Source organism: Colletotrichum acutatum (genome assembly GCF_030867785.1).
Source record: "Colletotrichum acutatum strain CBS 112980 chromosome Unknown BDZ83scaffold_14, whole genome shotgun sequence".
Taxonomy (NCBI): Eukaryota; Fungi; Ascomycota; class Sordariomycetes; order Glomerellales; family Glomerellaceae; genus Colletotrichum; species Colletotrichum acutatum.
The window spans coordinates 418603-433336 of NW_026849008.1; the positions used below are offsets into that span (position 1 = coordinate 418603).

The window sequence follows — 14734 nt, forward strand, 5'->3', positions numbered from 1 at the left end:
GCCCATTCAAGGAGCCCCAGCCGAGGCGATCAAACAACCTGCAGGCGGTCAAAAGCGTGGATTGTAAACATCTTAGACTCAGACTTAGGCTTAGAGTAGTTATTTCAATTCAGTTCTCATGAAGCTGAAAGATTGAAGCTCTGTGCGCATCTGGCTTCTTCCATGCCTTTTTTCTTTCTCGAATGCTCCGACAAAGCATCATCTGAAGTCAGATCTCGAGTACCATCTCTTACGTCCGTCTGTAGTTCATCGTCCAGTCTTCGGCCAAAAACTTTCAGCTAAACTTCTTCTAGTCGAGTCGAAATGCAATGATTCATGGCACTGCGCTGCTTGAGCTGGGTATTACTGATGGTCATCTCAAGTTACGTGTTCACGAGCTTGGCACGTTCATCACGTAATGATCACATATTCGGGACACTCAGAAACGGCAAAAGTCAGCAAAAAGTAACCAAGCGGGAAATGGACGAATGATGTTTGCGATGGTAACTTCCGACATGGGGTCGTTCGATCCGGGAATGCCCACTGCCGAAGTCACCACGCCTTCCTCTTGCATGTAACCCCGGCAAAACCCCAGCTGCGTTGGAGCTCTCCTGTTTTAGACGTCTAATAGGACACTTTTTTCGAGGCAGCACATCACTCTTCTCCCAAAAACTTCAACATTCTTCTTACACTCCTCACATGACCCTCCACCTTATCAACAGACTTATCGAATAAAGCAGCCTTATTTGAACACGATGGGTGCGGGATGTTGCCCCGACGAGCCTACCAAGGACCATGGATGCGCGGGCCCTGAAAACGGTAGTGACCATGGGCACGAACATGACGATAATCCCAGGCTTGACGACTGCTGTGCTGGCGATGGAGCATGCGACGATGCCTTGGATGTGAACTGCCTGGATGAGAACTGCGATGCCGAAACTTTTTGCGATTCCGAAGATGATTCTACCTGCCGTTCTGTCAAGCTCGAGTGCTGCACCTCCAAGGAAGAGCACTGCGACGGTACGAGAAATTCCCCGCGATGTCATGTGTACATTGTCTAACACCGTACCACAGAGAAGTGTATCATTGCTGCTGCCGCAGTCGAGTGCGAGAAATCATGCGAAGACGACGCCGCCCACGATGGTATCCCATGAAACCCTGACCATCATCAAGCGTGCTTATAGCTCACGAAAGTAGGTGCCCACGAGCATTCCCATGACAAGGACGGTCGCCATCCAGCCTCTGCTTGCAGCACCCATCTCTCCAAGGCTTTCGAGCAGTACAGCGCCTATCTCGAATCGGCCCGTTGCATCTGCCGCAGTATTCTCGATCGCGGTCTCCCAACCGCCTGCTGCAGCGAGCAAAAACCCGTCGTCACAGCCGCAGCCGCTCCTGTGAAGTCTTCCGCCGGGAAGAAGCGAAGCGAGCCTGCCGAGGCGCACACCACCGCGCATGCCCATGGCCAACACAAGCATCATCACCATCACGGAATTAAGCGACGTGGCAATAAATCGCAAGCCGCCCACGACCATGACATGGACATCAAGCCTGTTCGCGATGGTCAGTCCGACTGCTGCAGCGGCCACGATGTTAAAGCTCCTAGATCCGCTTACGAGAAAGGAAACCTTGCCATTGATGGCAATGTGGACAAGGATATCGAGAAGGATGCTGGATCTGAGCACGTTGCCCTCGTTGTCGACGGCATGACCTGTTCTGGATGCGGGAACAAACTCGAACGAACCCTCAAAGGGATACCTGGAGTGTCTGGTGTACGAGTCAATTTTGTCATGGGCAACGCCGAGTTTACTCTTGACGGTGCTGCAGGAAAGGCCGAAGACATCATTCGCAACACCGAGCGGGCGACAGGCTTCCATTGTACTCGAATGTCGAGCGATGATCAGACGCTTGACATTCTCGCCTCAGGCCCCTCTGCTAAGGCGCTGGCCGACCTGGCGATCATTGGTGTAAACGAAGTGAGCTTGGTTGACAAAAAAACTGCGAGGGTCACCTATGAGCCAGCTGTCATCGGAGCTCGAACGCTTTTCAGCAAAATACAACCGCATTCGACGGGACTCGCTCCTCCTCGCGATGACCCATCTATTGCGAGTGGAAGAAAGAGGATGTATGATCAACTAATCAAGACGGCCGCCGCCGCGACTCTCACCATTCCCGTCGTTGTTCTGGCCTGGGGCGAGAAGCTTGAACCCAAGACACGCTCGATTATTTCGATAGTGTTGGCGACGTTCGTCCAGCTCATAGCGGTGCCAGACTTTTACAAGCCAGCTATATCATCTCTGGTGCACAGTGGTGCTATTGAGATGGACATGCTGGTTGTCATCAGCATCACGGCTGCCTACGTCTACTCGGTTGTAGGATTTGGATTTCACATGGCTGACCGGCCACTCGATCCCCGCGAATTCTTCGAAACGAGCACCCTCCTGATTACACTTGTGCTTCTTGGCCGCTTGACTGCTGCTTACGCACGCATTCGCGCTGTTGCTGCCGTGTCACTGCGTTCGCTTCAGACGTCTACCGCTGTTATCATTGAAGATGGGAAGGATGTTGAAATCGACGCCCGTCTCCTTCAGTACGGCGACAGGTTCAAAGTTCTTCCTCACTCGGTTGTACCTACAGACGGTCTTGTGGTCACTGGATCCAGTGAGGTAGACGAGTCCATGCTGACTGGTGAGAGCGTCCCGGTCTTCAAAAAATCGCGTGACACTGTGATCGCTGGCACCATCAATGGATCCGGCACTCTGGTTGCCCAACTTACTCGCCTCCCTGGGAAGAATACCGTTACCGATATTGCCGAGCTCGTCGAAGAAGCAGCGAATTCCAAACCGAGGATCCAGGACATTGCAGATCGTGTCGCAGGCTGGTTCGTCCCCGTCGTCACGGCCGTTGCTATTGTTGTCATTATTGTCTGGACCGTCATCGGTGTCAAAGTTCAAGGCGAATCGACTGGAAAGTCAATCTCCACTGCCATCACCTACGCTATTGCTGTCCTCGCTGTCTCTTGTCCTTGCGCACTCGGCCTCGCGGTACCAATGGTCCTGGTTGTAGCCGGTGGCATTGCCGCTAGAGGAGGTGTCATCATCAAATCGGCCGAGTGCACCGAGAGGGCTCGAAAGGTCAGCGATGTCGTGTTCGACAAGACTGGGACCATAACTGAGGGAGACCTCGACGTTCTCGAGGAAGAGATCCTGCTTGCCGACCATGACGAGGCTCGTGCCATCACCAAAGCCCTCGTGGCAGGCAATAATCACCCCGTATCTACGGCCCTGGCGAAATATCTTGCCTCACGGGCAACCCGTGAGGTCCAGGTTACTGACCCTCGAGTTATCCCTGGCGCAGGTGTTGAAGCAAGCTATAATGGCCACAAAGTCTGCGCCGGAAACCCCTCGTGGACTGACGCCAATGCTCTGCCTTCCGTCATCCGTTTCCAAGAGTCGAACATGACGATCCTCGTCATCACCAGTGATTCTACCCCTATCGCCATATTTGGATTGCGCACACGTCTTCGTCCGGAAGCAAAGAAAGTTGTTGGTCAGCTTACCCGCCAAAACATTGTCGTTCACTTGGTCTCCGGTGACCAAACTCGGGCCGTTGAATCTGTTGCCGCTCAAGTTGGCATTCACAATGTGGCATCTCGACGCACCCCGTCGCAGAAGCGTGATTATGTTGCCTCGTTAATGTCAGAGGGCAAGATCGTCATGTTTGTCGGCGACGGAACCAACGATGCGGTGGCAGTCACCCAGGCTGATGTAGGCGTTCAACTTGGCAGTGCAGCTTCGGCCAGCGACGTCACCCGGGGAGCCGCAGATGTGGTCCTCCTTGCAGGTCTCGAGGGTATCCCCTTCGTGCTTGAGGTCAGCCGTGCCAGCTTCCACCGCATGGTGTTCAACTTTGTCTGGTCGGCCGTGTACAACGTGCTCGCGATCTTGCTCGCCGGAGGCGCGTTCGAGCCCGTCAACTTCAAGATACCTCCCGCATACGCGGGATTGGGCGAGATGGTCAGCGTGATGCCAGTCATCGTCGCTGCCCTGACAATGTTGGGAAAGAAGATCCGAACCGAGGCCTAAGGGGCAGGTGTTGAGCACGTGTGATGGGGCCTAGCTGGCACGTTCAACACCTGCGGGCTGAGGCAAAGGACGACTTTCTTTCTCGTCATTACTGGTTGATGACGGCCTTTTTGGGGAGATGAGGATTCAACACCGACGATAACGCAAAGGGGTTGAAGTTTGGCTTGGGATTTTGCTTGCTTTGCTTCGCTTTTGAGTACGATGGAGTCACCAAAGTAACCAAAGCTTGGTTGCTTCACTGGCCTTCTCATTTCCGCTCGCTCTGAGGTGGTTCTACTGCAAAAAGACTTACAACGTGCCGAGGTCTGCCACTCGAGTGCATGACTAGAAGAGGTGACCAATCGGTTACGGAAACATGATTACAAGAGACTACAATTGCTTGTCCAAAATCCATTGCATTCGTATCTATATTCATTGTGAAGTGACAACCATCGGTGTTATGATTACCTCATTGTAATTCATGCGTCAGAGGATGCGCCCATGAGAAATATGAGACGAGGGTTATGACGGATCCTCTGAGACTCGACCTCTCTTCATTTCTTTCGTTATCGCTTAAAACTTCCTGAGGTGTAGGCACCGTAGCCAGACACACCTCTTGAGACGAGAAATCTGGTCAGTATCTTACGCAGGCTCACTTCCTATCCAGCATGGCGGCTCGACTGGGAAAGGGGAATGCATAGCCGTTACGAGCCTCAGCACATTGAAATTGTCGGATCGTTTCGACTTGGTAGCATCTTGTGCGATCCAAGATGCGAGGTATGCTGGAAGTGTTTACATTCCCTACGAGGGAAGATACATCAAAGTTGATTCACCAAATGTACCTTGCCAGTGCTAGGTACTCCGTGGTAGTTACTGAACATGTTGGGTTGAACAGCGAATCACGATTCACACATTCTCCAACCTCACTCATTGGCTATATCGGAATAGACCTACCTACAGCTGATGACGTCTTTGCAACAATAATCCTCGCACTTCGAGGTTTGCATTGCCCAATCCAGAGACGAGCATTACCAAAACAAAATCTTACCGCCCCGCCGAAAAGACGGGACTTGCTCCGGATCCACCGTGGATTGTTGTCAACGGTGAACGGCCCCGCAGGAGCCCAGCCACCAAAATTCGGAAGACAGCGATGTGAACCAGCCACATGGAGCCCGGAGGACCAGCTTGTGTCCTCGAACTCTCGGATCGACTACAACCCACGAGGAGACAGGGTGTACGGTGACAATCAAGTGTTTGCGTCCTGTCTTGATGGTATGTGTATCGAAGCAAACAAGGAGGTAAACATCCTTGCCAGCTGCCACGCGAGTCAATGCTAGGATGCCAATGTCGTGCAGGCCATGACTGCAGACGTCATGTGCTGAGCGGTGAGAGAAAGGATGAGGCGTCGTGATGCGAGAAGTGAGGCTGGGTGGCGACAAAAGTGTGGCATAGTCGCGGTAGAGTGTACTAACTCAAACCAACAACATGCAAGAGCCTGGCACGTCGAGCTGACCACGTGAGCGGTCAAGGTGCGGATATGACATGGAGCCGGGAGGACGGATTGCATTCATCGGGATCGTGATTTTGGCCTAGATGTACCATGGAGGCTGACTTTCGTGGTTGGGTAAGTTCCACGATGGACATGGTTTCAGTCCAGCGACCAGTCACCGCCGGGCCGGATCGGTGTGTAAGCCGGTAAAGGTAAGGCAGGGTTGTTGTTGCTCCAGCCAACATCTGTGGGATGCGGGAAAGGGAGACAAAAAAAAGCAAAGAAACAAACGGTAGAGAAAGTGCGGGCAGGGTTCATGGTTTGACTTGTCGGCATTGTGATGGCAGATTTGGCCAACAGATTGGATATCCGCTCTAAGCGCATGCGCAACTTGCAAGCGATGGGCGTGTTTATTTGGAGTGACACTCGCTGCCTTGGAAGTTAATAAGCAACAAATTTGCACGGGGACAAGGCAGTAACTCTGAACGCCAACAAGAGCCACGACGTGAAACAGGCTGAGAATGGCAGGCTCTCTCACGGTCGAGGGAGAGAAATAACTCGGGGCTGCGAAATAGGGTTTATGCGTGCAGCAGGCGGCATCATCATGCGCAGTGGGGACGGATCTCATTCTTGTGCACATGTCGTGGTTTGGCGGCGGACGTGTGACCACCGGCCAAGCCCGCAGCGTTTTTGGCGTCCGGTTCCCTGGGTTAAAGGCGGATCGTAAAGTGCGTTGGCGCTTGTTGGCTTCGGGCTCCTATGCAGTTGAGTAGGGATGGCCATTTGCAAGTAGACTCGATGTATGGAGGGCGGTCTAATGCAGGGAATCCGTTGGGCAACTGAGCCGTCGTCAGTGGGTTCAGTGGTCGGTCCTTTTGACAAAGTAAACAAGGCCGTACACTTAAGAAAGCCCATGGATGATGACTGAGGGTTTGCGAAGACACCCGACTTTGAAAGTCTGAAGTTTCTAGGTCGGCGAGTGGAACTTTCTGGTTCCGTATATCGGCGCTTCACTCCGGGCAGGCAGGCACGGCCACCATACAGGAACATGGCAGATTCGGGATGGTAACATAACTGGCAACTGCAGCTCGGTCGGTCTGATGTCGTGCCTGCCGGTGCCTTGCACCGAAGCAACATGAGCAGCAGGTTGAGCAGCAAAAGGAAGGCATGGAGGGGTCTTGGCATGGCTCTTGCTGTTTGTGTTTGATCTGCCCACTCAATGGAAGGCGCGGACCGGCACGAGAATGCAACTGCCAAACACTCACCTTCCTCACCTCACCTTAAGGTACCTTTTCTTAAGTAAGCACCCAGTGAAGTACAATAAGGGACGCTTATCTAATCTGATCTTGCTGTCCTGAGCTGTGTAACCATCCGGACTTCCTCTTTGCCTTTGTCTTTTTTTATCCATCGGGAAGCGTTGCACCTTTTTTGTTCAGGCTCAAACGGGAGGCGCCTCATCTTGCCCTTTTCCAGCAGCCGGTCGCCTCAGACGGGAAGCTCAGCCTCCTCACGTTTGTCCAATATTTGTCCGTTACTTCGTACATACACAGTAGTATGTCAACTCCAACCTTTTGCTTATGGTTTATTACCCGCTGCTGACGCCGCAGTCCCCTTGTTGCGCACGGCCTTTGGGGGTTCCATCATTTGACAGGGCTGCCCGGAACGACTACTTTGAATCGGCTTATTAGCCAAACGCCAATAGGCCCAAATACTCTGTACCATGCTCTCTTCTGGATAGGCCATGCGGCATGCCATGGCAGATGCGAATCGGCTCGTTAGAGTGGTGTCATCCCGCCATGTCCGCCTGATGCCCCCATTCTACCCGCTAGAGACCCACGAGCTACTAATGGGAGAGGCGTATCCGTACCGATCCTGAGAGACCTAGGGACCAAGGACATGGGCTTCGCTTCCCGCCCGAGCCGTCGATAGCTTCGACAATCCCAACTCTGATCGGGTCTTGGCTCGACCCTCACAGAAGTGTTGCCCATGGCCCCATTCAGCTTACCTGCCACGCCTGCGTCTCGTCCTGCGGCCTCCAAACCTCTCCTCTGGGGCTGCCAGTCTGCCTGCATGCCGTGTTGTTGGACCAGGCTGCTCGTTGGATCGTCGTCCTGCAGCCTGCAGTGCGAGGCGAGCTGCAAGTCGCAGCAGCCTGGGATCGCCGCAAATCGACATTTCCCCCTTGAAAAGCCCATCTTACCCATCGCTAAGGCGGCAGCAGCACACCCTTACTGTTACAGCTCTTCCAATGAGACCGGGGTCTAGAGGAACTTCTGCTGTGCCTTGCTCTAGTTGCACACAAGCCCGGCTCTCGAGGAACCACTCACCGTCTTTGCATTTGTAATGACTATCATTTCTCACAATCCGCTGTGCTGAACACACCGCAAGGTTGTTGATATTGTACATGACATTGACAGCCGGCGGGCGGCATACGCAGTACCTATAGAACCTGGAATGAGATGAGGTAGGCTGGCCGCAGACTTGACCTGGGAGAAGGAGATTGCATGCCTCCTGCTCTACCAAGCTTCCTGCTATGCTTCGCTTCCCCTCCAAAAGCACCTTGGATCACAGTTTATTCACGGTCAAAACACCGCCGACTGCGGAGTCGAGTCAGGAATGTTGCTCCATTTCGTACGGCACGGTCCCAGAAGGGCACGAACAGAGAAGAGAGTGACGGGAACCCCTCCGCAAACACACAGACGCACAAGAATCGGATACAGGGCACAGGCGGCACCCTTGATCCCTCATCCCTCATCCTAGGCCCCTTGAGTCCTTGACAAGCATCGCATCCGAGCACTGACTGGCATCCTCACCTCCAGGCTCCAGGCCTCCCAAGCATGGACTGAACAGCCAGGATTAGGGCCATGGGTTGGAGGAACTTGGAGCTGCGCCCGGGTCACTGGCCTTTCTGGGCAAGGCTAAACCCCCACGGACAACTGTCATTCGTCCACCAATCCGTAACTCGTTTTTTCTCTCGCTTTCAACCCGCGCCAGCGAAATCCCATCTGCACCTCTTACGTCGCATCATCTTTCAGCCCATTCACACAACGTCCGTCATTCCTAGACATCCGCGAAACTGCCGCCGGTCAACAATTCGACACCGGTGTGGTTCCCTACCTTCGCAGTACCTAGTTGCAACTTGCCGCTCCAGCTTCTTGGGGTTCCCACCGATCTGATTCCACTCTAAACCCGCTAGTGTTCCCTTCTTGGCCACCAAGCAGCTTTCCCCCGTCTGCCAACCGAGACAAGCGGCCTAATACTGCCAAACAAAACGCGGTACCACGCCTCAGCTCACGAAAGGGAGAGGGAGCAGCATCAAGGTAGGGCAGGGCAGGCCAGTTCACAGGAACAGGACCTCACATTGCTGTCAACGTCCAGGCTTCCATTCAACCGTCCGAGTTGTGCCAACTTTGGCCAGTCAAGGTTCCGTGCCGTTCCGTTAACGCAGCTGGGCCACATCACACATTGAATCAGCACACAAACAGACTACCTATCCGTACACTTTTCAGTCTCTCTCTCTCCTCCTCTATCATCCACACCCCCGACGATAGCCACCCCCACCAAGCTACCATTCCCACGCCCACGCCCACTCCCTCCAGACCAGTCCGCCGCGGTGCCCCCCTCCATCCCTCCATCCAGAGCCCACGGTCAAGGTCCATGGTCCACAGTCCACTCACACTACTCGCGCTTCCCTGTCGTCTCTGTTTCTGACCCGTCACTTGTTGCTTCTTCTTGCCTGTCCAGGCTACTGCCACTGGCACTCGACTGGTGAGGAGCCATGAGCCAAAGAAGGGCATCCGGCCACAAAAGCAAGCCCAAGGCACTTTTCCCTCCCGACCCCGACGCCGATACGGTTGCTTTGGCTCTAGAACCTTTGCCTCTTCTTGCACCTGTAGACGGTCCTACGAACGACAGCTCTGCCGCTGCTGAAGCTGATGCTGCGAATCCTTCGACTACCTCGTCATCCGTACAAACCGCCTCTGACCCATATAACACGGCACGCCACCCTCGATCTCGCCCTTCCACTTTGCGAAGCCGACCCTCTACCCTTTCCCACGCTTCCAGCGCCGGCGAACATGGTGACGATACGATCAAATCGAACCCTCAGTCTCCCGTCCCGCATCTAGACGACGGCACAATGCCTTCGAAACCTTCTCTTTTGCGCTCTTCGCGCGACGACGCCCCTTCCTACGGCGCCGTATCCCAAGATCCCAGCCGCAATGTTTCACCTACCGGGAGTGATTCAAGGACGGGGAACGCACACCCGATGCGATATGTATCCGACACCACAAGGTCAGCTTCCTCGAGGTTCTCCACTGCCTCAAGAAGGGAGAGCTCTCGTCTCTCTGAGGAGTTGGATGCTGCCGCCCTTACAACCGGGCTTGAGGGGCGCTTTGGCGTGACCCAAGCTCCCGTGACGACAAACATGCTCGAGGATGCAAAGTCAGACGTGGCCGAGGATGAGGTGGACTACGACGACTACACAGGCAGCGAAGCCGATGAGGATCCAGCTGACAACTCGCCACATGAAGTCGTCCGCGCCTCGGTGCCACCAACGGATAACATCACCCTGTCCATCAACACTCCGAGGATGTGGACGCTGTCGTTTTTGTTTTCAGTGCTTGGTTCTTCTACCAACTTGTTCTTCTCGCTACGATACCCCAGTGTTGCTATTACGCCCGTCATTGCCTTGTTACTCGTCCACCCACTTGGCCTTATGTGGGACTACCTTCTCAAATATCACAGCGACCCTGCGGAGGAGTTTCTGGATGGTGTCCTCCAGACTGATGCCGAGAACCGGCCGCCGGCGAAACGGTCCGTAACCCGATTTCGCAGATGGCTCGCGCAAGGGCGGTGGAACGAAAAGGAGCATACTTGCGTCTACGTGAGCAGCAACGTCTCGTTCGGCTTCGCTTTTGCTACCGACGTCATTGTTGAGCAGTCCAGGTTTTATCACCAAGAAGCCACAATAACCTACCAAATCCTCCTGATTTTGTCGACTCAAATCCTCGGCTACGCATTTGCCGGCCTTACGCGTCGATTCCTGGTTCGACCCAGCGGCATGATTTGGCCTGGAACGTTGATGTCTGCGGCCATGTTCGGGACGCTCCATAAGGAGGAGAACAGGATTGCGGACGGCTGGAGGATTTCGAGGTGGAAGTTTTTCTACCTCGTGTGGTTCGGAGGGTTCGTCTTTTACTTCCTTCCCGGCCTCCTGATGCCATGCCTCAGCTACTTCAACGTCATTACGTGGTTTGCGCCGAAGAACGTGGTGGTTGCCAACCTATTTGGCACCGTTTCTGGTCTGGGACTATTTCCCCTGACCTTCGACTGGGCTCAGGTCACGTACATCGGGTCTCCCCTTTTGGTCCCTTTCTGGGCTGCGATGAACGTCATTGGCGGTCTCGTCATCGTCATGTGGCTCATTGCGCCCATCGCCTACTACGCCAATGTGTTCTATTCATCGTATATGCCAATCTTGTCTTCTGCAGTATTCGACAACAAGGGCAAGGTCTACGATGTGAGCAAGATCCTGACATCCGAGTTCCTTTTCGACAGAGAAGCATACAGCAAATACAGCCGAGTTTTTCTGCCCATCACCTATGTGCTCAGCTATGGTGTTCAGTTCGCTGCTCTTGCGGCGCTTCTGACACATACGGTTTGCTGGCATGGCAAGGACATGTGGAATACGTGGAAGACGGCCATGGCGGAAGCTCGCAATGAAGGACAGGCGGTCTACCAGCCTGTTTCGGGCAGCTCCGAGCACATCAGACCTCAGCGATCATTCAGCAGTCACGGAGGTCTCTCAAGATCTTCTTCCAACCTCGAGGGCATGATGTTCCGAGAAGATGTTCACTGCCGGCTGATGAAGCGGTACAAAGATGCTCCTCTTTCCTGGTATCTAGCAACGTTTGTCACGATGCTGGCGGTGGGCATCTTTGTCGTCGAATAGTAAGACTTCCCTTATAAATTGAAACGATTATAGGCTAACAGTATAGCTACCCCATCCACCTCCCGTGGTACGGCTTGCTCATGTCACTGGGGATCTGCGCCATATTCTTCATCCCTAATGGCATCATCATGGCAGTGACCAATCAGCACAGCAGCATCTACCTGATCTGCCAGCTCATCTGCGGCGCTGTGTTCCCTGGTCGCCCAATCGCAAACATGGTGTTTGTCACCTATGGCTACATCTCGTCAGCCCAAGGCATCAAGTTTGCCTCTGATCTCAAGCTCGGCCACTACATGAAGATTCCGCCCCGTATCATGTTTTCGGTGCAGATGGTGGCCACGATTGTGTCGTCCCTAACCCAGATTGGCGTTCTCAACTGGATGTTTGCCAATGTTAAGGGCATCTGCACGCCAGAGGCTGTTAATGGCTTCACGTGCCCGATCGCGCGTGTGCACTTCAACGGCTCCATTCTCTGGGGTGTGGTTGGACCGGGCGAGTTTTTCGGACCGAACGCAACTTACCGCGGACTTGTGTGGTGCTTCTTCATTGGAGCCATCGCGCCGATTCCCCTGTGGCTCTACGCGCGCAAAAACAGGCACAGCATTCTCCGAAAGATTAACCTACCGGTCGTTTTCGGTTCCATGGCGTGGATTCCACCGGCGACGGGGCTCAACTTCTCGGTATGGGCAGTGGTGTGCTACGTGTTCAACTACCTGGTCAAGAGGAGAAAGAGCGCGTGGTGGGCAAAGTACACCATGACCATGAGCGCGGCGTTGGACTCGAGTCTGGCGTTTGGCATCGTCGTGGTGTTCTTTGGCTTCGTCTACCCCGGGCACATGAAGGGCTTCAAATGGTGGGGTACAGAAGTGTACAAGCAAGGATGCGACTGGCAGGCGTGCTCGTACAATACGGTGCCTGAGGGAGAGCATTTCGGCCCCGACAAGTGGTGATTCTTTCCGATGACACGACACGAAACGACTTTATGGAAACTATTTGATACGTTTTTCGGCATGGCAAGCAGGTATAGGGATGGCATAATTTTGGATTAAGATGCAAGAGATGGAGTTTTGCCATTGGCCGGGGTTAATTCAAGCCCTCGGGATGATTGTTCACGCACTTAGAAGCACGTCATAGAGAGATGCTGCATTGCGAAATTTGAATCAAGACCACTTTGGGTCGTGATTTACCCATGCCTCAAGTCGTGTTGTTGAACCCATTCTGAAATGAAGAGTGAGTCACAGAGTGCAAATAGAGGCCAATGACTCTTATTCCCCGCCCGTAAGCTTTCATACGGAGATCAAGTCCATCAGCGCGGCTCCAGAGCCGTTCTGGTGGTGCCGCAGGACCGTGCCGGGTCTACCACCGACCTTCTCGAAACGGATTCGGGTGGCCGGACCGGCATCTGAATCCTTCCCTCGTGGGCGCAAGAACGATAGGCAGGATCTGACTGCGTGAGATTGCTAGGAGAGAATGAGCCAAGCTAGACAATTTCTGTGGGGTTATAAAGTGAGGCCAAAATCAGGTGGATTGATCTTTGCGGCTGACGCTACTCTCGCATTGGCTGATGGGATGCTGTTGGGGCCGCTGCCGATTGCGACGTTCCACGGGAGCGAGTGGGAATTTCTGTCCTCTATTCTGACGGCCGTCAGCACATTGAGAATTTGGTTTAGAGGATTGCGATTTGCAGGGGACTTGGAGTATCGGGAATGTTTGTGTCGAGATTGGAGTTGGAGATTCGCGGGGTGAGGGGCATTGGAGTTGAGGATTTAAGACGGCTCTATAGGACGGCGATTTCGGGAGATTCTGAGAAGAGACAGACACCTTTCATCCCACTCATCTCACTCGACTCGAGTTCAAGCTCTTGAAGCGCTACAATTGGACGCCGTGCATCGCAAACCCCCAGAAACTCAATCCGCTCCAACTTCTCCAACGTCAGTTCATCTCAAGAGATCAAACCAAAGATAACATTCACAAACCCGCCATCAACACCAGCTCAAACAAAGCAAATCAACTACCCACCAAAAACCCTCTGACACAAATCCCCTCCTAAAACTTCGCAATCATGGCACCGACACAAGCAACACACCTCCCCACAACCCTCCGCTCACCAACCCACCCAATCCTCCTCCGCACCCTGGAAGAATCCGATTTCGCCGCCGTCTCGGCCGTGCTCTCGGACCCGGAAAATACGAAATACGACCCGCACGCCTCGGCTATTTCCCCCGAGGTGGCCAAGATTGTGATTGCGAGGATGAGGGAGAGCGCTGCTGTGCCTAGTGTTGTTGATGAGGCGAGTGGGAAGGTTGTGAGTGGGCCGGGGAGGGTGAATTTAGTTGTTGTTTATGTTGGTGGTGATGATGACAACAAGCAATCGTCAGGGGAGAAGGAGCAGGACGAAGAGGGCACAATCATCGGGTTCGGCGGGTACGGCGGCATCAACGAGCACGAAGAGGACGGGCAGAAGGTCAGAGTCGGCGACGTGGGCGTCATGATTAACCCGGAGTTTCGGGGCCGCGGGTTCGCGGCTGAGGCGGTGCGGTCGGCTGTCGAGTGGGGGTTCCGGAAGGTTGCCGAGGGCGGGCTGCAGCTTGAGAGGGTGAGTGCCACGATGAGCGAGAGGAATGTGCCGATGAGGGGGTTGGTTGAGAAGAGGTTTGGGTGGACTGGGGTTGTGAAGCCTGGAAAGGAGGAGGGGGATGGGGAGGTGTTTTTTGAGGTTACGGGGGCGACGTGGAGGAAGTGAATGGAGGTTGAACTGGGAAAGGTATCTTGAATTTGTTCAAGAGCGGTTGGAGATCTGGTTTTGGTTCCATTTTGCCTTTGGTGTTTTCCGTCTTGAGTGAGTGGCGGCTCACGTCCAGTGTCTTTCTTCCTCGAGGTATACAAAACGAGAAGATGGCATTGCCTCTGAGTTGGGAGATACCAAAAGATAACGAAGTAGCGGTAGTGATCAGTCCGAAATGTCTCCTTACTTATCACAGGATTGAATGCCCACCTGAAACTAATGGTCCTGTGTCTTTTTCTGGGGGCAGCATGGCCAGACCAGGGGTATCTTGTAGTACAATCACTCGAAGACCGGAACGCGTCTATGGTGGTTTGGTTTCGAGGTCTCCCAGAACCTCGGACCTGTAAGTTCATGTCTGTACATCTGCAGGCGGGGTCTGAGAGGATATGAAGCGGATAACGGAGAAAGAGCACGGTCACAAACATATAAATCACATCGAGCACGTCTGTTTCTGAAGTGAAGTTGAA

The 14734-nt window shown here is 53.8% G+C and overlaps 4 protein-coding genes across 4 annotated transcripts; 3 read left to right on the plus strand and 1 right to left on the minus strand.

The window, feature by feature from the left end:
- Window positions 1-734: 734 nt before the first annotated feature.
- BDZ83DRAFT_763936 (copper-transporting P-type ATPase) lies at window positions 735-4561 on the plus strand (the record flags this gene model as incomplete). The annotated part of the gene is made up of 3 exons (XM_060515223.1): window positions 735-999; window positions 1054-1122; window positions 1174-4561. 3 exons carry the CDS (start codon window positions 735-737, stop codon window positions 4059-4061), a joined length of 3222 nt encoding a protein of 1073 aa, XP_060369022.1. The 3' UTR covers window positions 4062-4561.
- A 1534-nt stretch (window positions 4562-6095) lies between these two features.
- On the minus strand, window positions 6096-6714 carry BDZ83DRAFT_727681 (uncharacterized protein; the record flags this gene model as incomplete). The annotated part of the gene is made up of 2 exons (XM_060512790.1): window positions 6096-6368; window positions 6429-6714. 2 exons carry the CDS (start codon window positions 6712-6714, stop codon window positions 6154-6156), a joined length of 501 nt encoding a protein of 166 aa, XP_060369023.1. The 3' UTR covers window positions 6096-6153.
- A 2593-nt stretch (window positions 6715-9307) lies between these two features.
- On the plus strand, window positions 9308-12432 carry BDZ83DRAFT_569505 (OPT oligopeptide transporter; the record flags this gene model as incomplete). Its single annotated transcript, XM_060504203.1, has 2 exons — window positions 9308-11481; window positions 11529-12432. 2 exons carry the CDS (start codon window positions 9308-9310, stop codon window positions 12430-12432), a joined length of 3078 nt encoding a protein of 1025 aa, XP_060369024.1.
- Window positions 12433-13544: 1112 nt separating this feature from the next.
- On the plus strand, window positions 13545-14225 carry BDZ83DRAFT_569288 (acetyltransferase; the record flags this gene model as incomplete). The annotated part of the gene is made up of 1 exon (XM_060504174.1): window positions 13545-14225. One exon carries the CDS (start codon window positions 13545-13547, stop codon window positions 14223-14225), a length of 681 nt encoding a protein of 226 aa, XP_060369025.1.
- Between the last annotated feature and the right edge of the window lie 509 nt (window positions 14226-14734).